The sequence below is a fragment of the Podarcis pityusensis genome (genome assembly GCF_964106645.2).
Source record: "Podarcis pityusensis genome assembly, chromosome: 4".
NCBI lineage: Eukaryota > Metazoa > Chordata > Lepidosauria > Squamata > Lacertidae > Podarcis > Podarcis pityusensis.
The window spans coordinates 54,418,237-54,445,247 of NC_138027.1; the positions used below are offsets into that span (position 1 = coordinate 54,418,237).

Genomic DNA, 27,011 nt, shown 5'->3' on the forward strand with positions numbered 1-27,011 from the left:
TCTCGTACTTAGCTAGAAGGATCCAGAGCTTTTATTTGACTAGCAGATTATATGACAATGCACTAACAATATTAATGTGACAGTATTTCATAACATTGAGGAAGATGCCACCTTCCACACACATCCAGGTCTCTTATGTACATTAGGGTAAAAAAAGGGGTAAAAAAAATTTACACTAAAGGGGTAAAAAAAAATTTGCAGGTTTGGAAATGCTCCATTTTTTGCCAGATCTTTGCAGCTGATGTCATAGTTAAGTAAACTACTGCCAAATTGAAAAGTTTCTCCAGAGTATACTTTATAAGACACAGAGTCTATATATTTAAAACCACCCACCTGCTTCACACCAATCCCCTATAACTCTGAGACTCAAAAGGATATTTTCTGTGACATTTTCTAAGGTTGAAACTGAATCCAAAACAGTCACTTTCTTTAATTACTCTAAGTGCAGATGGTTCAGGTATCATGTATTAAAAAAGCAATCTGTTGCCAGACTTCAGATGTTGTTTTGAGTCTCTACATTATGGCAATATAAGAATACTGTAAGTCAGTAAGTGCGGGGTGGGGGATAGAATGATGTGGCTTAAAGTGAGATTCAGAGCACACTTACCTTTAAGTCAAACTGTACTCAGGAGGGCTTATTTTGAGGTAAATTTGTTCAAGACAAAGTTATAGCCCTTCCCACGCAACCTTTGCAGTCAATAAACCTGAGAACTTTGCCTTAGTGGATTCCCACAACTTTTCATGGAGACAGAGAATATGCAGAATGTTTCCAGTGCCAACTATGGAATGCTCTGTGAACATATGGTCCACAATGCTGGGGACAAATCTGAATTAAGGGCTTTGCAACTTGTGAACATATTCAAGTCTCAGAATGTGGTCAAATTGTCACCCTTACATTTCACATTTCCAGTCTTTAGTTTGTAACATGAATGAAAAAGTAGGTCAAAACACAATTCAACAACAGCACTCTCTCACCAAAACAAAAAAAAAATCTAAAAATTATACACAAAGAATGCATTGATGCTGATTTTGTTACAGGAATACATACATAATGAAAACAATGAATGGGTTTTACTACTGAATGGGTTTTACTACAGAAAAGAGTTATCATAATCAGTCCTTTCCTTTTTTTCCATAAAAGAAAGCTAACACCGTTACCTCAAGTTAAAAATTTAAACATAGTGAAGCACAATTCAGGAGGCAGAACAACAGTGCATAGAGGATTGCCACAAAAATGTAACAATAGACACCAACATGGGCCAGACTTTTCAATGAAGAAAATGTAATGTCTGATAACAGGTGATATAGAATATTTCAGACATTAAGATTTGTTCGAAGTCTTGCATAAATCACTAAATTAAGCTGTTTTACAGAATCAGAATACAGATCAAGTAAATGAAGCACTTTGAACAAAATGTTGCTATTACTACTATAGCAGCACACTATCGAGAACGTAAGAAAAGTAGCTAAATGAGAGCAAAGGCCTAGCTAGTCCAGCATCTTTCCTCCCCATCTGATGCCAATGGGAAACTCACAAGCTAGATGTGAGGGCAATAGACCTCTCCCTCTGTTGTTCCCCAGCAACTGGTATTCAGAGGCATGCTGCCTTTGATCTTGGGAGTAACCTAAAGCCATAATCATGATGTATTTAATCCCAAAACCAAGCTGGCCACCACCACAGTTTGTGACAGGGAATTCCACAGTTTAACAATGCAGTGTGAAGTACTTTTAATCTGTCCTGAATCTCCCACTATTCAGCTGTATTATGATTTTTGCTAACAAGAGCATTTTTTCAGTTAGCCATTTCCAAAATTACCATACTGTGTAAGTTTACAGAGCACCCTTGACTGATAGCATAAGAGGGACAACTAATTTTAAATAAAATAAATCAGTTAAATGACTCAGAAGCCTCAGCCTCCTTACCAATAAAGTGGATGTGTGAGAGCAAAAGTGAGTTAGTTGTGACAAGGTGGAGCTCAGGAACAGACAGTAAACATGTATTTTAAAGGGGGATTTGTAAAATATCCTAAAAGAAGGGGAGGGGAGACTAAAACTGGGCATGGGGGGGGAGAGACTTGGACTACGCGTGAATAATTAGGATAGTCTGAGGATGAACAACAACCACTGAGGGTTTTGCAAAGACCCAAAGAGACGAATATGGGGAACTAGGAAGGAGACAATATTGATTCTGCAGTCTGCTCAGTCTCCTTACCCAAAGGTTTGGGTAAAAAGGAAGGATGATCAGTAATTCAGGTTGTCATTTGACAATGGATTCATCAAAAATTATGCAAGGAAAGCAATTTGACTTTCCTGAGTCTTCTTCCCTTCACCACATTCCAAACAAACTTAGAAGGTCTGAAGTGGGGGGGAAGGTTGTAATATTTCTGAACATGCAAGGAACAAAAAGTGATAGCAGGGATATCAGAATGTTGAGAGCATAGCTGTCAATGTTTCCCTTTTTTAAAGGGAAATTCCCTTATTCTGAATAGGATTCCTTGCAAGAAAGGGGAAAAGTTGACAGCTATGTTGAGAGACACCGGGTTTAAAAGGCATGTAAAATTTAAAATCAGACCTAAGGCTTATAACTGTGGTAGGTCTTTGACAGTAACAGCAGTAGCAAACTATTTCTGAGACAGGGGGAAATATGACAGCATTATAAAAGATAGGTGATAGTCCATGAAGAAGATTAGAAAAAAACAAATTTAAGAGGGAACAATTTATTTAAAAGAATGAAGATGAAAATATTGGACACCTAAGGAAACTAGACCATGAGGCAATGGAACGGATTGACTGGAACCACAAAAAGTAGCATTCCATACTGCAACATTGTGTTTCAGGCTCCCACTTGTATATTATACAGTCTGGATACGAACAGGATCCATTCCGGAGCCCTGTTCACATCCTGAAGTAAACGTAGGACACGACTGCGCGTATCGTGTTTCGCTGCTTCCGTGCATGTGCGTGACGTCATTTTGAGCATCTGCGCATGCAGCGAAACCCAGAAGTAACACGCTCCGTTACTTCCAGGTCGCTGCGGAGCGCAACCCAAAAATATTCATCCCGAAGCTACTTCAACCCGAGGTATGACTGTACAAATATCTCAATTCTTCAAGTTCTGGTTAGAGAATTCCTAATTATTTCCTGAAGTACGAACATTATTAAGCATCCCAATGAGGACTGAACATGCCAAAATGATGTGGCTGACATGTCCAATTGATGTATTTTCAATAATTTACCAAAAAACCCTTTAAAACCTACTTTACTCTTTTTGGTGTGCAAACTTTTTATGCATTAAACTAAACTAAAAAAATCCTGTTGCATTTAATTTACAATAAAATAAAAATGGGATAGTATAACAAAAAGGTTGAACAAAATATGAAGTACAATGAGCTTTGCAGGTCTACCCTTGACAGAAAAAACATTGATATGTACGTACTTGAAAAAAGAACAAAGCTATTTGAGAATCAATTATTCATTGTAATGATTTCTACTGGCTTGCTACAGTAAGAGGTTAATAGATTGCACCTCCTTCAGCCTATAATACTTGCAAGCACAAGCATATATTGCTGACACAGCTATACATGTAGAATTTGTTTTGCATTCAACTAAAAATAAAATATAGCAGGTTCGTGACATTATTGTATTAGGGCCAAATTAGATGTAACAGTAGTCATATGCTTAAGCACATTGTTTAACCTAACTGCTTTTATTTTGAAGAAAAAGCAGTCACTGAGCCTTGATCAGGAATGTGTGATAGTTCAGTTAATGGAACATTAATCTCAGGACTGTGGTTTCAAGACCCACGTTGGGCAAAATATTTCTGCATTGCAGGGGGTTGGACTAGATGACCCTTGTGGTCCCTTCCAACTCTACAATTGTATGATCCAGACTGCAGCCTCACACCAGTTTTCTCCTGAAATTGACTTAACTGCTATTTGCCCCTCAATGTGCTGTTTGTAGTAAACAACATCTTCAGGGGCAAAGAGGTAGCAGAAGACAGGAGGGAGCAAATGGAAGACATCCAAAATAGAAGCAACCAGTGTGTGTTTATGAACTGAAACGAAAAAAATTACACAAGCAGCTTTGAAGATAAGTTTACTTCTTCAAGCAAAAATCTAACATATATTGGGGGTAGTAAAATCTCTAAACCATCACTGAGTCTGCTTCCCAGGTTAAAATTTCATTTTGAAAAACCCATGGAACATTTTTACTTCAACATATTGCACTGACTTGGACAAAAAAAAAGGGGGGGGGGGAAGCACACTAAACAAAAATCAAAGACAAAGATGAATTTCTACTACCTGACAATGGACCTTGACCTGTGGAGATTACCATTCCCTTCAACCACTAGGTGCTACTGTATAATTTGGTTGCAATTGCCATTTATATAGAACAATTGACTATTTTTTACCTAGCACATCATCTGAAATTGCTAGTGTTTATCCTTACTTCTGTCTACCCAACAACCTTTGTGTTTTATAAGAATCTAGACAGATCTGTTACGAGTCAAACTTTAATTTCTCAGAAATCTGGAGCAGCCATTGCTTCTGTATCCCAGAATCCTAACTGTGTAAGATGATCTATGTAGCACTGAGTGGAAATTATTAAGGCTATAATTTTCATATTAGAACTGACTCTACAAACTGACTCCACGGTTACAACATCAAATTAATTTTTCATTCTTTATTTTTCCTTGTTCCCCTTACCCCCTGCTTTGTGCAGAGTCTTGCTTGATGAAGAATTATGGAAAAGTTTAAACCTTGCTATCCATTCATGACACTTGGGTTGGTCTCTATGTACTGCCTAACTGTGGACTGTAAATAATAATAATAGTTGAAATTTGGGAACATTGTTTTATTACTGTGCAGGTTATAATCTCCTAGAATATCTATTCTATAGATCTATTCCTGTGTAAATTATGCAATGAAAAGTGAACCCAGGATCAAGAATTTTAAAAATGTAAATATTATTTTCAGTGCAATTTGCTGCAACATATCTTCTGAATTCCCTGAGCTGCTTAAGATTGGCTTTAAGTCCAATCTTTAGGTTTAAGTCCTAAAAACCAGTGTCTGACTAAGGCAAACATAATCACTTTTATTAAATTCACTATTTCAACAAGACAAACCTAAGCTCTAAAGCAGCTCAGAAGTGCCATCTTGTGGCAAGACAAGAAATGTTGTCTTGTTAGACTTCGGCCAAAGGCTGATCTAACCCAGTAAAAACTGGATGTCAATGGGGAGCACACAAGCGGAATATGAGTGCAAGAGCACTCTTCATACTTGTGATTTCTAGCAACTGGCATTCAGAGGCATAATGTTTCTTTCCCCAAAACCAATAATAAATGTTAAAAGTGCTAGAAAACTGTATAAGCAGACACTGAAATGAGCTAGTTTAGATTTGTACACAGTATGTTCTGAATAATTTATTCAGTCATTTAAATATTTTACACTGCCTTTAAAGATTAAAAACCTTCTCAAATTCAACTGAAACTCTATTTACATTGAAAATAAATACCTATATTAAACAAGCATTAATTTCCAAAATATGACTGAATTACAAGTCAGAAAGACAATATGGCTGGATATAAATAATTTTAAAAAGCTTTCCAAGAGATAGATGCAAAGGAACAAGTTTGCCAGAATCCAAATTAATTTCATTAAGTTGGCCCAAAGAACACCCCCTCTACTCTTGCACCAAGCTAACTGCAAAGGCATACTGTCAGTCTGATAGTACCATTCCCTCATTTTAGATTGTGATACTTATGATTTTATCACAGGAAGGATCATCAGGAAACATACAATAACCTAAGGAAATAAGTTATATATAGGTTACTGTATGGACATATATAAGCACATATTCAACATGTTAAAGCATTATTTTAATGCTATTATCAGTATATATTTAATATATTTGATGTTATTGTCTACTGTATTCATGATTTACTGAAACCAAGTGAATGATGGACTAAAATTTCATAATCACATCTAAATTACTGTCATGTTATTCAGACATTTCAAAATGTGTAGACGTAATGATTCAATCTTAGCTTAGCAATCAGAAAAGCATTTCAGATTACATAAAATCATATTCCATAAAAATGCAAGAAACTCAGTCAACGGAAAAACAAAACTTGTAAACTGCGGATATACGCTTCCACAACACACAGAAGTAAAAGGCATCAAGGACCCCACTCCAAAAAAGGTATAGCTGTGTTACTCTATTGTAACAAAAACAGCAGTCATGTAGCACTTTAAAGGCTAACAAATTTATTATGGGATGAAGCGTTCACAACATAGAATTCACTTCAGATATAAGTTGAATTTGATGATGTGGACTCTTGAGTTGATCTTGAATATGGTGAACTCCAACCTGTTTCTCATGCCGATTGTGTTTCTTCCCCTAAACCTTAAGATCTGCTGTGGAAGCCCTCCAGTTCACTAAAACTTCAGTCATAATATACTTGCAAGCCTTCTCTCTCTTTTATTTTTTATGTATTTTTGTTCACTAACTTCTGCCTGTTAAAAGGAACACTGGTTTCTATAGCTCGCAAAATTATTCCACAAGACTTAAGTTCTTTATTATGCCCAATTATGAAAGCAGTCAAAGACATACTATTGTCCAATAATAAAATATTGTATGAAAGAAACCACAGTAAAGTGAGCAACTGGGCATTTTGAATGCTGCCTTTAAATTGAATACAATTAAATAAGGCTCACCTTATCAGATGAGAGCAAGTAAATAGGAGTTAATTGGGGAACTTCACTTAAATCACAGCTCAAATGAAGTAGTGTCAGGATTTCGGTAAGAACATCATATCTTTTGGCATTGCTCATTTTGAGCAAATTGAAGTCATCCTTTGTTTGAGCAGACAAACCCTTGACATTCACTTCCAAATGTGCCTGTGAATACAAGGCAGAAATATTACCCTTCAAACGTATTAAAAGTCACTTTTAAAAACCCAGGATTACTACATTAACTGCATAATCAACTACACTGATGCACCTTGATAATCTTCAATCACCAGCTACTTGGGTTGTTTTTTTATAGCAACTACACATTAATACAATACAGAAAGCAGAAATGGTACTACAGTGACAATGAATATTTATCTGCTAAGATCACTGTTGATCTTGTTTAAAAATAGCCCCAAAAATATTTTTTCCAACAGCCTAGAATTTAAATTAATTTAAATGCTAGATCACTTAATCTGAATGTTGGAACTGGGTGATACTGCCTTTTATGAAGAGGCTATAATATCGAATTTTATTACTAGAGAAGGAACAGTGGAAATGCTATAATGCAGACTTACAGACATGTTCTTGGAAAATCTATCTGCCTACAAATCTGTCATTTTCCTGAAAGCAGGATTCTTTAAGAAAACATTGAGAAAAACATTTGCAAACAAAACTTATGTCTACCATACCTGACAAAGAATGGCTTCTCCACCACCATTTCCATAGGGTAGATGGACAATCACCATATCTTTATCTGGACTCTCCAAGTAACCTAGTAGCTTTATGGGGCTTAATTCTTCTGTAGTTTCTCTCTCGAAAACTTTCCCACTAGCTAGAATATTTAGTCTAACCTCTTTGCTCTTTGCTGTTGAAAACACGAAGTCCTGTATTTTGCCCATCAGTTCATCTTTACTTTTTAGCTGTATTCCACCAAAAGTGAAAGAAGAAGCAAGTCCCAAAATCTTCCCACCTTTTGACATAAAAGCAAGAAATTGTTTGGACACATCATCTGAAATGGGGTGTGGTGCAGCAACAATCAACAGCAATGCATTGTCAAGCCATGGAACGCTCATAACTTGATTCTCTAACAACTGGTAGACTGTATAAGCATTAACATCTACACATTCCATGATGAGTGATTTTATTTCCTCAAACTTCACTTTTCCAGGGTCAGAACCAACATAAATTAAAATATTAGGAGGCTTCCCAGTAAGGTTTACCCTTTTCAGGTTTCCTGCCAGATTATCACTAACATCTTCGGAATTGCCACTATAATCATCAGGAAGATCTGGAATGTTTTCTGCAGAGGCAAACTTAACTGACTCAATTGTGCTATTCTCCAGTTCCAAGCACTCATGACAGCTGGAAAGATGAAGGTGGTGATGTTCACCAGTTCCCGTTTCCTTTTCAGATACTTGCTCAAGTTGTTCAGGATGTTCATTTACTTTCTGCAATTTACATGCTGGTCTCTGCATTTCTTGATCGCCACCTGCTGCACAATCAAGAGCTTCCTCTTCTGGTTTAGCATCAGTCTCAAAAGTAGACCCTTGAGTCAGTTCACCAAGTGGCATCTTATTAGTATTTCCCTCTTTTTGGGTATTTGGAGCCAGTTGTTCCAACTCTTCCAGTGCTGACTTCTGCAAGTGAACAGCTGACATATTTCAAGTAAGTTATTAAACAGAATGCATAATAATGGCAATGTTGAATAATGCTGCCTTTAATATAAGCTTAAACTGGTGTTCTAATCTTAAATAATTGTGAGGACATGTCTCCATTTTACTATCAGCATGTTTGCAATGCAATATAACATTATATTATCATGATGATGCAATGGAGCAGCTGTTGGTAAAAAATTATGTGCTTGCAAAGCACATCTTCAGATTAAGCTGTTGGTGACTGAAGTCATCATTTGCCCTAACAAAAAATGCCTGTCTTACTTAAACCCTATGCCAATAAGCTATTGTACGCATACACAAAAGAAAAACGCCTAGCAGTTAGACTGAGGACAAGTACGGCTAAGCAATTAAGTGAACCAAAACATGTGGCAAAGGTCAAGATTGGCATGTGTTAATTCTGGAGTCTCATATTTGGATATCCAACTAAGAACACTTCAGTGACCTGACCTTCAGAAGGAATAAGCAACCAGGTCAGTTCAGCACACAACTGTGTATGGACAGTGGTTATGCTCTCATATGCATCTGTGTAGGTTCTGAATTAAGAAATTTGCTTACAAAGTACAAGAAAAAAGTGGTGCTGATTGGATGCAGATGCACAAATTATGGATACAGTTCTCATCAGTATGGCAGTCTGGATGACAATGTCATCCCTTCCCATCTCAAAATAACAATGCACTTTCCCATTTGCTATCTGTGTCCATTGTGTTCACTTACTATTAATGTAGAAGACCTTGCACAACTACGGGTGCATTGAAATCACTAGTTTCAATGCATCTCCAACTAAGCATGCTTAAAAAACAACATTTTTAAAGGAAAAGTTTGCATTCCAAAGCAGTTACTAGATTTTGCATTATTAAATAATGTACAATTATAGACATCACCAGGAGGACCTGAACTTTTAAATTCTCCAGTATCTGGAGGATACTTTGCGATGGTTAAGTATTTATAACTTTTTTACACTCCAGAGACACTCCAGGATAAGAATTAGATTTATGCTTGTCAGTCATTAGCTTACCCAATCAACAAAATAACTGAATTGAGAGATTAAAAATTAAATGTTTACAAGAATGGTGTGAAGGCCAAATAACTATTTCATAGGAGAGGTGCTCAAGTAAAGTTCCACGTTTTAACACACAATTCATAATGCTAATGCTAATAATAATAAATGAACTCAATGATGGCCCAACATTTTGGGCAACAAGTCAAGTTCAAAATATAAAACTGCACCGTTAGAACAAGAACACCATTAGAACTTGTGGCTCTCCAGATACTGTCAAACTACAACTTCCATCATCCCCGACTACTGGCTATACCAATGCAGAGTTACAGGCTCTCCCCTTATAGTGAGCACTACTGTACATACATAACTGCCCTGTTCCCTAGAGTAAATTACTTCTAGTTACTGAGAGTGGGAGTTGATGTCATCAAAGTTGAGGAAAGCATTTTATGGTGTGGTGTATGATATGGTGTGGTCTATGACATCTAGCCCTCTACTTCTCTCCAGATGTATCAATGAGTCCTATTATCTCTGCCATTTATGACACCCATCTACACAGTGGCCAGTCATTATTGATTGATTATTGTTTCAATATGTAATGTATTGGATGTATAAAAAGTCCCAACCCCAAGCACTGAATTCAGTGAAAAGTGTAGAAATGGGTTGTTTGTCATAAGTATGTTGTGTTGAAGTCGACAGCACATAATCTTGACCTAGCAATATTAAGACTGGGCCTTAAATTACCAAAATATGCACCTAGTAAATGATATAAATAATGGAACTACAATTAACAGACAAAAGGATGGACCCTTCCCGTTTTCTTGCACAGAATATCAATTAAGTTATGTTGGTCCAAGTCGCTTTGTGGGCCACTGCAATGGAACACATTAATTATAAAGATACTTACACACAATTTTTTGAGGCTTCATTCCATTATCCATTTGGAGTCTATTTTCCATGAATGCTATCCCAAGGCTACTGAAGTTATCTATGCTTGTTTCAGCAAATAATATGTAAGGTTCGCCAGGTCTGAAGGCCAAAGGTGAACAATAGTCCGACCACTTCACAATCTGAAGAAAAAAATCACGACATATTTCCCAGATTATTATTTTTTTTATTATGTAGCATTCATATCCATAGCTGTGCATTTTGCCTAGGAATACAGGAATTTAGGAGCGTGCACTGGTTTCTGACAAATTCTGAATCCTGTGGCAAAGCAGGATACTTTGGAAGGATTTCAGCTTAGCAAAGGTTCAAGTTCTCTATGAGGCAATCAGAGCCAAAGAGAGAGGACTGAGTTTTCTTTTCTTTTTCTTTCTCTATTTGTGTTTTTATCTAGATTAGGTTCTTTTATCTTATTGTATTATAAAAAAGCTTTAATAAAATCTTATGAAAAAATAAAATAAAACCAAAACCATTACAGAACATACTGACCTTTTCTGTTGAGCAATTTACAGCCTGAGAACTGCCTGCTTGAATGGAAATACTTTCAGTTAGAAATGTGATACGTTCTGTTTCCAATATTTTATCCAAATAATGAAAAGGCGATACAATAAGCAACGTCCATTTGTTTAAATCATCAACAGACTGGAAAAGAGAGGGAAAAAGAGATGCTTAACAACATTTTGGGAAGCTTACCTCTTCCTCCCCAAATTGAGCTCTGATATGTAATTTCAGGAAAACACAACAGTTAAGACTAACTTCACTACACTTTGCTCTATCTGGATCCAACTGAAACAAAAGAGCCCTGCTTGGTCAGACCAAAGGCCCATCTAGTCCAGCAACGTGTTCTCACTGTGGCCAACCAGCGGCTAAAGAGAATCCTCTCCTATACTTGGTGTGTCATACCATATACATTTTTGGAATCCCACACCTTTGATGGCATCTTACAACACCTTAAGGTCCAACATGTATAGGAAGGTAATCTACTTCTTTGTTAGTTAAAGTGTTAGTCTCTATCATGAAAACCCTATATGCATGCCACTGGCAACTGAGAGTGGAAATTAGTCATATCTTAACACTAGCAATTCCAATAAGGTGTGTTGGGACTGCACTCTCTTGTACTTTATGACTGTCTAAAGATCAGAGTGTGACATAATAGCCACCAAGGGGCCGCTTTACATGTTACGAAACTAAAATAATGTTTCAAAGAATTAACAAGATTACAAAAAATACGTCAAACAAAATAGTCCACAAATTGAGTTGCAGTGGTAGTTCACGTATACTGTATGCAGCTTTTTGCCTTTCTAAATATACTTAAGATAGCAACCTAAATGTTTTACTTAACTCTTCAATTTTACACCCGCTTTTACATGCACTAAATTTCTGCTTGTTTGATTTTAACTCTGATTGATCATATGCAATAAATGAATTGTTGTATCCAAACATCAGGCTAACAGATTTCATCTTATTATATGTTTATTTTTAAAATATTTCACATTTTTGAAGGACATGAGTGCTGACCGCAAGGGATGTTTTGCTTAATTTCACAATGAACAGTTAAATGTGCAATCCTATCAGCCACTGTTCCAACATGAGGCACAATGACTTCTGCTCCAGAAGAAAAACCACTGTTGCAATTATATCATGCCAGCATAACAATGTAGAGCAAACTTTGTTGATGAAGCATAATACCATCACATGGGATTGTCCTTGAAAACAGCCCAAAAGCTGCAGCTTGTGCAGAATGAGGCTGCCAGGTTACTAACCTGGACAGGAATATGGGATCTCATGTAACACTGAAGTTTTGCACTGGCAACTTGTGCACTGTGACATTGATTCAATGAGTCAGTGCTAAATGACTTAAGGAAACAAACATCTACAGAAGCTCATCTTCCAATACCAGCCACTCAATCCTTAATATGGGTGGAGCTCTACCTGCAGCTTTCAGATGTCAGTTGAATACAGTTTTATTTACCCAAACTTTTGCAATCTGGTAACAGAAGGTTTAAGCTTCAGAATATATGTATCTGTGTTTTAATGATTTGTAATGCATATTTTTATTTGCACACGTTTTTAGCTATATTTAGGTCTTCCACTAGCACAACAGGGCTTCCCTCACCAACTAGCTTGTGGGGTCAGGAGAACACCTGGAGTGACAGGCAAGGGGAGAAGAGGGGAAATAATTATGTCAGGCAAACAGAAATGCTTACACCAAAATATTTGAAACACTGCAATGCTGAATTGCTCCCTCAGTGTTGTAGTTAACATTGTCCTAGGGTTTCCATCTTTTATCCTACCAAAATATTTAGGGTCATGTCACACATTACACTTTTTAAATTATATACACAAAGCAGCCTGTATTAATACATAATTAATGCACACAAGCACATACAAGCATGATTTTGCCACTGCATGCATTTCACTGGTACATGCACCAAACAATTGGGAGTAATCACATCTCCATTAAATGTGGCTGCGGGGTGTGTGTGTGTATATAAAGAAATAACACTACTTAACATACGAAGCATCCTTGTACTTTTTACAGGTTAGAAATTTAAAAAGCATGCTTTTCCTTTCTCAAATGTGCTTTTGATTATTCTTACTATTCGGACATCGGGTGAAAATAGGCTTTCCAGAGCTTTCACCTATTATCACCTGTAATCTTCAATTAACTTACTGCTGCTATATCTAATCTTAGTTACCAGTACCTGCTTTTTCTCTTTAGAAACAGCTGCTTTATAAGGAGTCGCTTTTAAACTGCAACATTCTTGTTTGCAAGTTTGGGGGCCTTTCAAGTGAAAGGCAGGCTATAAACATATAAACATAACGTATAAACAAAACTACTGTGTCACCATATTGTTGCACCCTCCCCAATCTAAGGACAGCTGCACCTATTAATTTCTGCCTATCCTCCAGCGGTTGAAGGGCCAGAAACCCCCGAGTATTAAAATGTACTTTAAAAAAAAAAGTGGTTTCTATTTCATCTGTAAGCCACCTTGAGCCACTGGCTTGGAAAAAAAGGTGGGACATAAACATGGTAATAATAACTCCCTCCCCCGTCCAAATAACCTACACTTGTGTTGAGATATATAATCTCCCCACCCCCATCCTATACATCAGGGGTGGGAAGCCTGTGGTCCTCCGTACCTGACTGGACCCCAATTCCCACCATCCCCGACTACTGGCCAAACTGGTCGGGGCTGAGGTGTCCTACAACTGGAGGACCACCCGCTGCCCATCCATTTTATGTACACCTGGCGAAACGGGCGCGCCACGGGCCGCGCCTCCTCCTCCTCCCTTCCCGCCTCACACCTGGGTCTCGTCAGTGAAGAACACCTTGTCCCCCACCCTCAGGCAGACTCTCTCCTCCTCCGGGGGGCGCCGGGGCCCCGGCTTGCGAAGCGGATGGTGGGCAGCTTGCCGGTGCTGCGGAGTTTGGCGAGGGCAGCCGGGGCTGGAGGAAGAGGAGGAGGTGGAGAAGGTGAAGGAGCAGCGGGTCCTGTACAGCCTGCGCACCGTGCGGCGGATGAGCCCCGCCGAAGAGGCTCCCCAGCGCGCCCAGAGGTACAAGTAGCAGAGCGTGATCAGCATGGCGCGCGGGCGACGCGCCTGAGGGGCTCCAACCGCCAACCGACGCGCCCGCCCCCATCCGTACCTCAGCGGCTGCGGAGAGGGTGCGGGGAGTGGCGGGGGAAGCAGCCAACGCCGCCGCCGCCGCCGTGATTGGCTGTCCCGCCCTCCTCACGCGAAGGTAACAGGACTGCTGATTGGTCCGGAGGTCTCCACCCCTCCCTTCTCTTGCTGTTGGTTCCAGGCACGAACAGGCATAAAAGACCCGGAAGCGCCATGTAGCCGCGCTGTAGCTTCTCTATCCTCTTGCTACTTCTTTGCGCTATGTCTGTAGCAGAATTCAGAAAAGTCTAGACTGTCTTTGGATGGGGAGGGACGGATGCTTTCTTTCTTTCTTTCTTTCTTTCTTTCTTTCTTTCTTTCTTTCTTTCTTTCAACGTTATTTTCTATAAAAGTTTGCATTTTCGTCCTTCATTTCCTGGTTCCGCATCCACATTTGATGTTACTCCCTGCTCTGTTATCATGTATCTAGAATCATGTATTGCGCTTCCTCTGTTTTTTCTCGTACACGTGCGCGCTGCCCACGATTCTGTCTCCGATCGGTCCTGTGAAAAATTTGGCTTCTGAGCGCGCCAATCCGCATCGGATCGGGCCGTAGGGGAGGCAGTCAATCCGTGGTTGCACAAACAAAACCTTTTTGAAGGAGGATGGAAATGTCCCATAAAGAGATGTATAAAATCTCGACCCAGTTCCTTGGAATGAGACAGTAGCCTTTTCCTTGTGACAATTTCTAAGCGTACATCGCTTGGAAGAAGTAAATTCCACTGATAAAAAAGAGGCTTGACTCGCAAGCAATTCTATAATCGTTGCAGGTTATGCAGACCCCCTTATTGTGTAGAATTTATTGGAACAGATAACACTGGAGGGTTGTTCTGGAGCAACATTTTAAAAATTAAAACATTGCAGCATTAAGTTATTGCTATTCCCAGCTGAAAACCATTTTTGTTTTTCAATATTTTGAAAATGAACATTCAATATTGGGGGGTGGGGGTGGGGGACCGACCGCGGGAGGATTTCTGCCTGCTTGTGAGAATTCCAGAGCTTACCTTTGGTGAAGTGTTCGCTTCCCTCCTGCCTCCTCAATGCTGCCCGTCTATCTAAGATTAGGACAAATTATAAATCCTCTGTTGGCTTTTCCTGCTCCTCATTGGACAGGAAAGCTGCCAAAAAAGGATTTCTGGGGTGGTTTTTTGGGAGGGTTTTTGGTGCTGGGGAAAAACAGCATCCGTTCATGCTCATAATTCGAAACCTAACTACTCTGCTTCCAATAAGCTGAACCACTTTCTGTAAATCTATTTAAAGCAAGGGAAACTGAAAGCACAGAAGCTTTTTGCGCATGTCTATTTATCACACTGTCTTTTTATCTGCACAAAGTTCTTAGGTGGCAATCCAACTAAGCTTTAAGCAAGCAAGATAGATTACCTATCTACAAGCACAGATAGCACTGCATTGCTGGAAGCAGTGCCTACAACTATACACACACAAACACTTGCTTGCAATTAATAGGTTGACTTATCCCTGGGAAATGTCCAATATTTGAGAGCCCAAATGAATTCAGTTTAACTTATTTCCAAGTAAACGCGGAAAGAATCATAGTTTTGGAAGGGATCCCAAATGTAATCTAGCCCAACCCACTGCAATGCAGGAATCACAACTAAAGCATCCATGACAGATGGCCATCCAACCAGTGGCGGAGCTTCATGCTCTGGCGGGGGGGGGCAGGCAGGGGAGGGGCTGGCATGCCACCCACAGGGGCTTGGTGCACGTCCTGGGGGCCTGACACACCGCCTGCGGGGGCGTAGCACCGAGTGGTGGGGGGCAGCCGTGATGGTACCCCACCAGGATCGCGCTGCCGGGGGCAGTGCGCTCCCCCCCTCCTCTTCCTTCGCCAGTGCATACAACCTCTGCTTAAAAACCTCCAAGGATGGAAAGTTGTTCCACTGTTGCACAACTCTTTCTGTCAAAAAATTCTTCCTGATGTTTAGTCAGAATCTTTTTTGTAACTTGAATCTGTTATAGGAATTTTAAGGTCTTTTATATATATAATAAATGTTCATAAATGTACAAGGCACACACATATATAAGTATATATAAACCATGTGTCTGAAATAGTAAAGGTAAAGGTAGAGGTAAAGGGACCCCTGACCATTAGGTCCAGTTGCGGACGACTCTGGGGTTGCGGCGCTCATCTCGCTCTATTGGCCGAGGGAGCTGGCGTTTGTCCGCAGACAGCTTCCGGGTCATGTGGCCAGCATGACTAAGCCACTTCTGGCGAACCAGAGCAGCTCACGGAAACACCGTTTACCTCCCCGTCGGAGTGGTACCTATTTATCTACTTGCACTTTACGTGCTTTCAAACTGCTAGGTTGGCAGGAGCAGGGACTGAGCAACGGGAGCTCACCCCATTGCGGGATTCGAACTGCCAACCTTCTGATTGGCAAGTCCTAGGCTCTGTGGTTTAACCCACAGTGCGACCCGCGTCCCTGTCTGAAATAGGACAGGAGAACAATTTTGAATTGTACTCTCCCAAATTGTCCTCAAATATTTCTCTGCAAGGAGGAAGGGGGAAAGCTTTCCAATTGTCTTTGGACTGTAGAGGCTTACACCTCCCTGTAAATACAGTCTAGCAAGTTATCTGTTAAGCTGAGCACACTATCAATATGCATAAGAGCAGGGGTCAGCAACCTTTTTCAGGCGTCCCTCAGACCATATGGTGAGCCGGACTTTTTTTTTTTTTAAGGAACAAATTTCTATGCCCCACAAATAACCCAGAGATGCAGTTTAAATAAAAGGACACGTTCTACTCATGTAAAAACACACTGATTCCTGGACTGTCTGCAGGCTGGATTGAGAAGGCGATTGCCTACCCCTGTGTAAGAGATTCAGGAACTAAGTATTTACCATCTCAAAGGAATAGCCAGGCTACCCAGAAAAGGCAATCAGATAAGGCATTATCAGGTATCCTGGCAGACAGGATAGAAGCAACACTTTCAAATATCTGCTGGGGACCACCTCTTTCTGTGATGTATGTATGATCTTTTGGGGGGTGGTCTAGAGCTGCAAGGTAAAGGTACCCCTGCCCGTACGGGCCAGTCGTGACCGACTCTAGGGTTGCGCGCTCATCTCGCTCAAGAGGCCGGGAGCCGTCGCCGTCCGAAGACACTTCCGGGTCACGTGGCCAGCGTGACGAAGCTGCTCTGGCGAGCCAGCACCAGTGCCGCACACGGAAACGCCGTTTACCTTCCCACTATAAAGCGGTACCTTGCACTTAGGGGTGCTTTCGAACTGCTAGGTTGGTAGGTGCTGGGACCGAGCGACGGGAGCGCACCCCGCCGCAGGGATTCGAACTGCCGACCTTACGATCAGCAAGTCCTAGGCACTGAGGTTTTACCCACAGCGCCACCCGCGTCCCTTAGAGCTACAGGGTAGGCAATTTCAAAAGTCAGTATAAGAGCTTGCACACCAATGTTCTGGGTTCTTCTCCTCCCTCCCTGCGTGGGGGACCCTGTTGCAAGAGTTTAATAAAGATCATGCTTACTAGCTGCTTTGCTTCTCAATATTCTCTGATAGGCCTGTGTTATTTTCTCCTACTGACAGAGAACCTACGGTACTTAAGGACTCTATAGGGGCTCTTAGATACGCCATAAGGGAAAGGGAGCAGTATTTTTCTATCATCAGTAAATGCATCAAAGTCAGTTTAAAAGGAGTGGCAGCTGAAGAAAGTGCATTTTGGACAAGGTGTATGTTTCACAGGAATGATTTTGCAGAATTGTTTATGGAACGAAACAGTGGATAAGTTAGGGTTGCTCGGATAAGGGCATAATTTAGGAAGCAAAGGGATCAAGGATTTTTCTTGTTCTTAAGTGGTTTACATTGGCACAAGTATTGCAGTTTTGCCAAACAAAATAAGGTTAGGGTTGTGTGTGTGTGTATATATATATATCTCACTATCAACGTGGGTATCCGTTGATGTGACACAGGAAATCAGAGTAGGATCTTGTGCAGTTTCCCCCTAAAGCAGCACTAATTGATAGCTTTAGAGCTGAGAGATTATCTTCGGCTTTTTCAACACTGTAGAACATAGGTGTTTCACATAAATTCAAAGGATCTAGTTTACAGAGATATCTGTAGAGTTGATGCAGGATAGCCGCTTATTGAGAACTTGGGGAGCATGCTGATTAGAAAACAAGTTCTGATTTTTAGGCCTTACCAGATTCTGCAGATTTTACTTTCCAGCGAGAGGACAATAACACAAAATTGCTTTGCGTTCTTGGTTCACTGCTTTTACAGAAGCATGAGGGAAAGTAATAATAATAATAATAATAATAATAGTTGTTGTTGTTATTTTATTTTAATTTATTTGTACCATACTTATCTGACTGGGTTGGCCCAGCCACTCTGGGCAGTTTCTTTTTAAAAAAGAAGGTTTGTCACAGCATGGGAGAACTGAGAGACACACAGCTTCTGTTAAGGTAAAAATGACACGCCCTTTGCTCAGATATATTTGTGGTGTGTGTGTTTTTTTTGGGATGTAAAGAGCACAGGCTGAGGACAAATGGCACTTGGCTTGTGTGGGGACCAGGTGGAGCAAGACACTCAGTCCTTGAAAGATGCTTTATTAGTACTGCATCCATATTTTTGAGGCACTTTCACATGATCTCACTGAAGTCAAGCATTTTAGCACTTCATTACCAACCAGCCTCCTCAACTCAGGAATTTATAAATCTTTCCCATATGAATAAGTTTGGTTATTTTTTTTATATAAAAAAAATACTTTTTCTTCAGTTAGTGTCTAGGGCAGTCTTCTGTGTTAGACAAGAAAAACATTTTGTTTACTTCACTGATAGGAATATCTCTTAATGCAGGGATAGCGTCTTCTTGTGGTTTTTTCCATTTCTGATTTTTTGCGTAGTGGTCTGTAGAAAATGTAAGGAAAAATAAGATACGTCATGCTTTAGTCATACTAAAGAAAATACTTTTTCACAAGGAAGTAGTTTTACAGCAAGATATATTAATGATTCCTCTAATAAGCCAGCACATCTACTCCAAATTTCGAAAACCTTGCAGTCCACCATACAAAATCAGCATACAGCTTTACCATGTGAGTCCCAGAGACTAAGGAATGACCTATATATTCAGAAAAAGTGGGATAATCCTTTGGGGACTGTACCACTTCAAAATGCAGGCAGTGGGGTGGATAATTTAATGTTTTGCTTCCACTAAGTGTAGTCTAAGATATTCATCTTTCAAATATGGTAGCTTCTGCAAGGAAGGACTTTTTTAAAAGGTAGGGAAACCATTCAACACTTCTTTCCGTAAGAACCCACTTGCCATTTAAACCATACCTTCCAAAAGGCTGGTTGAAATCCCACAAATTAATTGCATGCAAGGCAGAAAACTTAAAAGCTCCTTTTGTGCCGGGTTTTCCTGGCATAGAAAGAGCTTTTCATCTCCCTGACTTGCTTACCAAACTCTGGGATACTCTCATGTGGGCTTCCCGGATCTTGTGTGGAGACACAAGATGCAACTATACTGTATTGAAGCCACCTTTGGAAGTTCACCTCCAAGTGTCCCCACCATCAGAGGTAAGGTGGATGATTAAAACCTTCTCAGTAGAAGCACCTCATTTGTGAAATTTCTATCCCACAGAGGTGTACCTGGAACCAACACTACAATCTTTTTGCTTTTATTCTCCCTGGCTTTTAAATCTCACCCTCTTAACACAGTATTTAATTTTATTTATTTTTTAAACAAGCCTGGATGCTCTCCTGAAGGGTGGAATCTATCTATCTATCATCTATTTATCTATCATCTAAATTAAACTAAGATTGTGATTTGGTTTTGCTATTTTAGGTTTTAACATCCACAGTTCTAGTATTCATGTTTAAATTTGTTTTCTTGTATGAAATTGTTATACGCTGGTGCTTTGAGCTGCCTTGAAGAACTGTGGAAAGGCAGGACATAAAATGTTTAATACCAGAAATGATTCCCCACTCGCATTTTCAAGTAGGCCAGTATTGTGCCTTTTCCCTCAGTATATAGATCAACTCTATGATGGGCAAAGTAGGAAAGGTATCATGTGATATGTCGTAATCTATTGATGGAATGCAGAAACTCTTGAGTTAATTCAGTGGAAAGCCTTTTATCTATGTGTCAAGCAGCATGTGTTGATGAGAGTAATTTCTTACAAATGCAAATGACAAAAAGCATACTGATGATAAAACTTACTCTACAAGTACATGCATGTACGAACCAGACCCATGAGTAGATATTTTAAACTATAATAAAGTACAGTGGTGCCCCGCAAGACGAATGCCTCGCAAGATGGAAAACCCGCTAGACGAAAGGGTTTTCCGTTTTTGAGTTGCTTCGCAGGACGAATTTCCCTATGGGCTTGCTTCGCAAGACGAAAATGTCTTGCAAGTCTTGAGATTTTTTTTTCGCTCCCCCCCCCCTTTATCTAATCTGCTAAGCCTTTAATAGCCTTTAATAGCCTTTTAGCAGCTAATCCGCTAAGCCTTTAAGCCTTTAATAGCCGCTAAACCGCTAATAGCGCTAATCCGTTAAGCCGCTAATAGGGTTGCTTCGCAAGACGAAAAAACCGCTAGACGAAGACTCTCGCGGAACGGATTAATTTCGTCTTGTGAGGCACCACTGTATAGGTGCAGGTTGTTTGAAGAGGGGGCTACAAGTTGCAGGATCACATCAGCATTGCCCACAAGATGTATGTATGCCCACTGAAATCTTGATGCTTTTATTAACTCTTTTGCACATCTATTGTAGGGTAATACCATTTTGACCAAAGTTTTCTCTTTTTTATAATGTTCTGATTTCCTTTCTGTTCTTTTAGGTGTATGTTTTTACACTGCCCTTTGAAAACTGTTGTGGGGGATCAGGAGAAGATGTGGTCAACCATGCAATACCTATTCAGCCCCAGCGCTCACAAGTCCCACAATAAAAACAAGTACAGTCATACCTTGGAAGTCAAACGGAACCCTTTCAACTTCCAAAATGTTCAGAAACCAAAGCACGGCTTTTGATTGGCTGCAGTAAGTTCCTGCAGCCAATCAGAAGCTGCAGAACCCCCGTCAGACATTTGGCTTCCAAAAATAGTTTGCACAGTCACTTCCAGGTTTGCGACATTTGGGAACCAAAACGTTTGAGAACTAAGCTGTTCGAAAACCAAGACACGACTGTATTGTGAGTAGCTAAAAATAGTATTATGAGTTTATTACTTGCAGTCCTTGTCAGCATCCTTACCTGTAATGGTGTGTGTGGAATTCAGTGGAGCAGTACTGATCATGTTAATACCAAAGAGGAGTACATAGGCTATTCCCACGCTAACTAAAAGGTAGACAGGCAAAGCGACAGCCCAGAACCTATGAAATGGAGGTAAAAACAGTTACCTTAAGTAAAGTTGTATGCACAAGAAAACACACAGCAGAAATCATTTCAAGCACTAAATGAAGTAAGGCCACATTTCAAAGACAATGGTGTAGTGCTGGAGAAAATGATACAGCAAAGAGCATGATTGAGGCTGGAGCAGCTTCCCTGTGGGGCAAGTTTGGTGCCTTTTAATTTTGTAAACAAGTCAAAAGGGGCAGAGGACAGGATAGAAATTTTAAAAATTAACAAGTGTTGGTATCTAATGGCAATCATACTCTTGAGTAGGTCTACTGATTTCGGTGGTTCTGTTCAGAGCATGACTTAGTTGGTTAACACCCAAACAGTAGAGCAAGAGTTCCCAAAATGATTCTCCATCTTTCATCACACAAGAGCGACTTGATTAAGAATGGTTAATCTAGGGAGTTTGCTGGCACAGGATGTGGCAATTGTCACTTTCTTGGAAGGCTTTTTTTTTTAATTAAAAAAAAGGTTAGACAAATGTAATGAGAACAAGGACATCAAAAGCTCTTAGCCTTTCTTGTAGAAATCATTTCAAAAACATACTGCCTCTGAATATCAGGTGCTTGGGACGGTCTATTTTTGGGGAAGGGTGGAATGCATGCCTTCATGCTCTGCTATGACAGGCTTTCCAGAAGCCTCTGACTAGCCATGGATGTGTCCCCTGCCAGAGGCTAGTGCTGCAAAAGGGAGCAGCAGCAACCTCCCCCCTTCCTTGAATTCTCAGCTTTCATTTTTTTTTAAAAAGTATGTTTCCAGTATTTGTAGAACTTGAGCTATAAGGCAAAATGTACAGAAACTATTATTCTCTATTTAGCTGAGGTCTACAGACATGAAAGACATTTAGTGTGAAAAATTATTCAAACCTACTTTTGAGGCCAGTATGTTAACCCCCAGGAGAACAGCCAGGATTCAGGTATATAGGCCCAGACAAGGTACAGCACTGCATAAAACAAGAAGGAAGAAAAGTGCAATGGCAGATGGAATATGATCTCCTACAACAAAGTAGCCAAGCTTGCACCTATGGCCTGGCTGTCACTGGAAAGCCTGTTATTGCCGGTTATGGGATTCTGATCTGGCTAATATCTATCTGGATGAAATACCACTACAGTGCTGCAATAGACTTACTTCAAGTAAAAATGAATAGGGTTAGGTTCTTGTGCAGAGAAGGGGGAAGTCTATCAGACATCACTGGCCACTTAGCAGCTTCCAACAGTGAAGAATGGCTGAATGACAAGAAAAGTCCAAAGGATTGCATGTTTTAGAACAATATGAATATTGGTCAAGTGCTTTCAAATGAAGGCAAAGTACAACACATAAAACTGAGGATTCAGAAGAAGGCTTCCCTGTAACCTGTTCCTTTAGATTTTGTGCATGACTACCTGGAAGCAATTCCCACAGATTTGAATGCAATCCTATGCTCACGTATCTGGGAATAAGTCATAATGAAAGCAATGAGCTTTACCTTTACAGTACAATTTTATATGTGGCTCCTCAAGAGGTCTAGCAACCCTTGCAGAGGCTCAACCCAGCATGCCTAATTGGTCATGATCCCTAAGCACTTTTGCTTTCAGTATTGACATCCTCCTTACCATCACACTTTAAAGTCTTGGAACTATGAAAGGGTGTAAGTGGTTGATTATAAGGTGAAATAACCAGGTTGCCCAAGGTGTCTTCTTGGATTGCAGTCACAACTGTGGAAGGAGGATTGGGCTAAAATGAGTTACTGAACACAGAAATATACTTACTAAATAGGAACTGGGATCCTAAATACAGAACAAAGCCATATATAGCTCTTTCTGGCAATGGGGCCGGTGAGTTTTCAACCATGTTGCTGTCTTCTATTTATCTATTTAGGAGGGGGGAAAGACCATTAGTGTTTTGTTGTGTTAGCATTCTACCTCCATCAACAACAAGGCACTGCTCTCAAATAAAATTCCCCACCAACTGAAGAAGTGAAACTGTGGAAAACACAGTAAAACTTGTAAGTATACAAGAGATACAAACTAGGCATCACTCCTGCTTTGGTTGGATGCAAGATGGCAAGTTACAAAAAACACTTCATCAGAAATATGAAAAGTTAGCTTACTCTCAGCTGCATCCAGGGCAATGTTGGTTACAAATTCAAATACTTCAATTTATGCTAATGTGCAATTACAAATCATTTAGCACTTCCAAACACCTAACAGTCCTCACCAAAAGGGGACTATGAACAGTTTTAACAGCTTCATGTTCTCTTATCATTCATTAAACTTTGTATTAAAAACCAACAACTTTCGAAGCTAATTATGAGAAGTGTTTTCTACAACCACAAAGTGGGTTTCTTTTTTTGGGGTGTGGGGAGAATATAAGGCAGACCTACAGTGAATAAAGACTACAGTACATGCATCTCCCTATAAAGGCAACTGGAAGTTACTATTTTTAAATTTATATCGTCCCTGTCCTTCAAGGAGCTCGGGGCAGCATATATGGTTTTCTCACCCCTCCTTTTCTTCTCTTGAAAAATATTTTCACAGCAATCCTGTAAGGCAGGTTAGGCTAAGAGAGAATGACTGTGCCCAGGTCTTCATGTCTGAACAGGGGCAGGAAGCTGCCTTAGACACGAGTCAAACTCTTGGATCATCGAGCTAATCGCAGTCACCATTGCCTTGCAGAGGATTCCCAGGGTTTCGAGCAGGATTATTCCCACCCCTACATACAGATGCTGGGGAACGGAACCTGGAACCTTCCTCATGCAAAGCAAGCGAGCTATGGGCACTCCCGAATTTGGACCTGGTCCCCAAACCAAGTCCTAACTCTCTAACCACCGCACTACACCCAAAAGCAGGCATGGTGTTGTTTTAAAAATACTGCTGTAAAATATTCCCCATCCCAGTTAAAAATCCGCCCTGATCTCATCAATCTCTATCGATGCCTGGATTGGATTTCCAAAAAGCCCCCTTCAAAACACACCTAGGATTGCAACTGTCTCGTTAAAGTGCCCTCGCAGAAATCCACCCACCCAAATCCATCATTTCAACCGACTGCAGGCGTCGATGGTCCCATTGACTCCGGCGCAGTCCCGGCTTGCGGCTTCTCCCCCTTAGCGAGCCCGTCAGATGGAAACTCGCCAAATTCAGCCGGAAGTTGGGCGAGCGTGTGAGTCAGCCCACAACTTCATCCCGGAGACATTAGAGATGCTCCACAACCCTTCGCACAACTGCGCCGCAGCCCCTCTTAGCCTTCCTGGTCCGCAGTTTGAACCATCTTTCGGCTCTCCCTTCCGATGTAAAGGGGTGCGGGCTCCCTATAGATATGCCAAAGGGAGGCAGCGGCGCTATTCTGAGCCCGCTTAGGGAATCACAGCTAATGGCGGTTTTCATTTTTTTTTTACCGGAAATGGAAGCTGTGCGATGCTAACCCTTTCTGTCTCTATGCTTCGAATAATAGACTCGTTGATGGCCCCGTTGAGGATGTTAAGTCACCTCCGAATTAGCAAGCTGTTTGTTTGGGCATCTAGCACTACTGTTTTTTTTTTTTTAAAAAAAAGGTCTCTACGCTTATTTTTGCCCACAAGTCGGCTCTAACTGAATTCTCACTGTCTGTACTTTTGGCACTTGGTTTCCCAACCTCGCTGCTTTTACACACACACACACACACACACGCCCAATTGGCATCGGATGAAGCCTTCAAAAGTTCATACCATAAAAGTGTTAAGTCTTTAATATGCCCTTTGTAGTTCGAGGCACATGCATTGCAAAGGTAGTCGTGTTGCTCCATACAAAAAGCATTCAGACTCCACAGTTGGGCAATATTTAAAATGGGCTCAATAAAAATATCACCTAACTGTGTCGAGATGGAGCCTCCATATTTTTAGGAGTATAAACTAATTTCATGTCTACAACATTAGCCCATTCTTTGGTTCTTTTTGCATTTTTACTTGTCCCTCTTACCCCTTGCTGTGTGTAGCATCTTGCCTGAAGAAGAATTCTGGAGTGTTTGGAGGCTTGTCACCTTTTTGTGATATTTGGGTTGGTCCCAACTGGATTTTAAGTTGAGGTTGGATCCCCTTTTGCGGGGCTGCTGTGAGCCACTCTTCAGCATAGCCACTTCTCATACATTCAGTATGGAGAAGAACATTGGCGTTGGCAGTGTTATTTTTGAAACATTTAAACACAAACATAAACATTTTGCACACAAAACAATACATACAAAATTATACCTGAGTTCATTAAGTGCATCTTCCCTGTGTTTTGTTGCTGTGGGTACCCTGTAGACTGAGCTATAATCCTGGTTTTCTGTGGGCCTGAGCAGAGAAAAGTATGTTTCAGAAGGAACCGAAACACAAGATTTCAGGAACTACAGCCAATTCTATCAGATACAGGAAGCATTCTCCTGAGTAATATTTATGCACCTAGCACTGATGGGGTTGAAACCTGGGTTACAGGAAATTAAATGCAAACAGCTCAAATCTCGCTGATTGCAAAGATATAGACACACAAGCTATTAAAAATGCCATGTCACGCTTCTGATGAAGTGGCCCGCAGTCCACGAAAGCATAAAGATGCAAGCCTTTTTTCCTGCAACACGGCTATCCCTCCCGCAAATCGTTAAAAGGAACCAAGGCATTCCACCCCGAGGGAATGGGGTCGTCCCTCCATTTCCCCGCAAGTCTACGGGGTTGCAATTCCGGCCTGTTTCTCGCTCTATGGCAGGAGAGCAGCGGAAACGAAACCGAAGCGTCGCCTGTGGGTTTTCCTGCGTATTGCTTGGGGAGGGAAGAGCAGAGCAGGACGTCAGCGCTTGCGAGCGGGCGGAGCGAGTGGAGGTGGCTGCTCGGAGCAGAAGCAAAGCGGCGGAGGCGGCGCGGAAGCTGCGCAAAGACTTGCCCGTCTGCCCGGTGAGAGAGGTACGGCCGGTGCTCGCGGAGAGTGGGTGGAGTCGTGGGGGTTTTGCTTGGGAATCCGCGTGGCCCAGCCTCCTGGCCTGCCTGCTTGGCCGCTGCTCCACAATCTCTTGGGCGGTTCACTTTTCTCCCATGCTGGAGCCTGGCATTCAAACAGTGCGTGCGCGAAAGGCCCTTTTGTCCATATTGATTACGACTAAGCCTGTGGCTGTTGTGGCCGGGGAAGGTGATTTTGAAGTGCACGTCTGAATGCTGCCAGGCGATCGCTTCCTTCCAGCCACGCCCGCTCCGGAATCGGGAACATTAGGCTTGTAGCAGTAGGCCTGCTGTTGGAGAGGCGCTGCAGGCTTTCCGCTCCGAAGGCGCCAAACTCTTTCCAGTCTCCTCCTTGGATGACCTGGAAGTGGACTAATAAACACTCGCCCCCCGTCGAATGCCTATGTGCAGATTCGGACCCCAGGACCCCCCCCCCAAGTTGAGAGTGGCACTTTTTAAACAGTTGCATGACTGTACAGGGTCTGGGAGAGTTGGAGGCATTCTGTGTAACAATCGCATGTACGTATTTGTGCTTTAGATCCACGCCTTTGTGCCCATGGTGGTGATTTTTTGCGATGTGTTTCTGGGGTGATGCACGATTTGATTATGGTTTGGGGTAGGCCTTGTTTAAAAACCTTCTCTTCTTTTGGATCTGTGCCTTTGTGCATAGGGTGGCCCTTTGGAGTGATGGATGCAGAATCTTGCAG

The 27,011-nt window shown here is 41.0% G+C and overlaps 3 protein-coding genes across 12 annotated transcripts in view; 1 reads left to right on the plus strand and 2 right to left on the minus strand.

Moving 5' to 3' along the window:
• HLCS (holocarboxylase synthetase) overlaps window positions 1-14,026 on the minus strand; it is a 97,779-nt gene extending 83,753 nt beyond the window's left edge. The window contains exons 1-5 of one of the 2 annotated variants that reach the window (XM_081004425.1): window positions 14,005-14,026; window positions 10,842-10,994; window positions 10,315-10,477; window positions 7,424-8,385; window positions 6,717-6,899 (exon numbers count right to left, since the gene is read on the minus strand). In XM_081004425.1, coding sequence (XP_080860551.1) covers window positions 6,717-6,899; window positions 7,424-8,385; window positions 10,315-10,366 — 1,197 coding nt within the window. In that variant the 5' untranslated portion in view covers window positions 10,367-10,477; window positions 10,842-10,994; window positions 14,005-14,026. The other variant, XM_081004424.1, reaches the window with a different exon arrangement.
• Window positions 14,027-18,579: 4,553 nt separating this feature from the next.
• PIGP (phosphatidylinositol glycan anchor biosynthesis class P) lies at window positions 18,580-26,111 on the minus strand. 7 transcript variants are annotated; one of them, XM_081004501.1, is made up of 6 exons: window positions 25,997-26,111; window positions 25,585-25,668; window positions 22,976-23,077; window positions 22,254-22,326; window positions 21,240-21,358; window positions 18,580-18,895 (listed from the first exon to the last, which is right to left on the minus strand). In XM_081004501.1, exons 2-6 carry the CDS (start codon window positions 25,601-25,603, stop codon window positions 18,765-18,767), a joined length of 444 nt encoding a protein of 147 aa, XP_080860627.1. In that variant the 5' UTR covers window positions 25,604-25,668; window positions 25,997-26,111; the 3' UTR covers window positions 18,580-18,764. The 7 variants fall into 7 exon arrangements, with proteins under 7 accessions (XP_080860627.1, XP_080860631.1, XP_080860632.1 ...); XM_081004505.1 differs by lacking the exons at window positions 22,976-23,077; window positions 25,997-26,111 and adding an exon at window positions 23,132-23,232 and having other exon boundaries at window positions 25,585-25,853; XM_081004506.1 differs by lacking the exons at window positions 22,976-23,077; window positions 25,585-25,668; window positions 25,997-26,111 and adding exons at window positions 23,132-23,232; window positions 25,316-25,446.
• Window positions 24,806-27,011, plus strand: part of TTC3 (tetratricopeptide repeat domain 3) — a 68,109-nt gene continuing 65,903 nt past the window's right edge. Inside the window, exons 1-2 of one of the 3 annotated variants that reach the window (XM_081004408.1) lie at window positions 24,806-24,864; window positions 26,078-26,271. In XM_081004408.1, coding sequence (XP_080860534.1) covers window positions 24,821-24,864; window positions 26,078-26,271 — 238 coding nt within the window. In that variant the 5' untranslated portion in view covers window positions 24,806-24,820. Of the gene's footprint in view, window positions 24,865-26,077; window positions 26,272-27,011 lie in introns of those variants that run through there. The other 2 variants (XM_081004409.1, XM_081004410.1) reach the window with 2 other exon arrangements.

Bases quoted from the DNA above. Each gene is read 5' to 3' on its own strand.
- PIGP (XM_081004501.1), bottom strand. The intron at 22,327-22,975 runs GTAAGGAGGATG...TGTTTTATGCAG, and splicing joins CAAGACTTTAAAGTGTGATG to TGCTGTACCTTGTCTGGGCC. The intron at 18,896-21,239 runs GTAAGGATGCTG...CATTTTCTACAG, and splicing joins TTCCACACACACCATTACAG to ACCACTACGCAAAAAATCAG.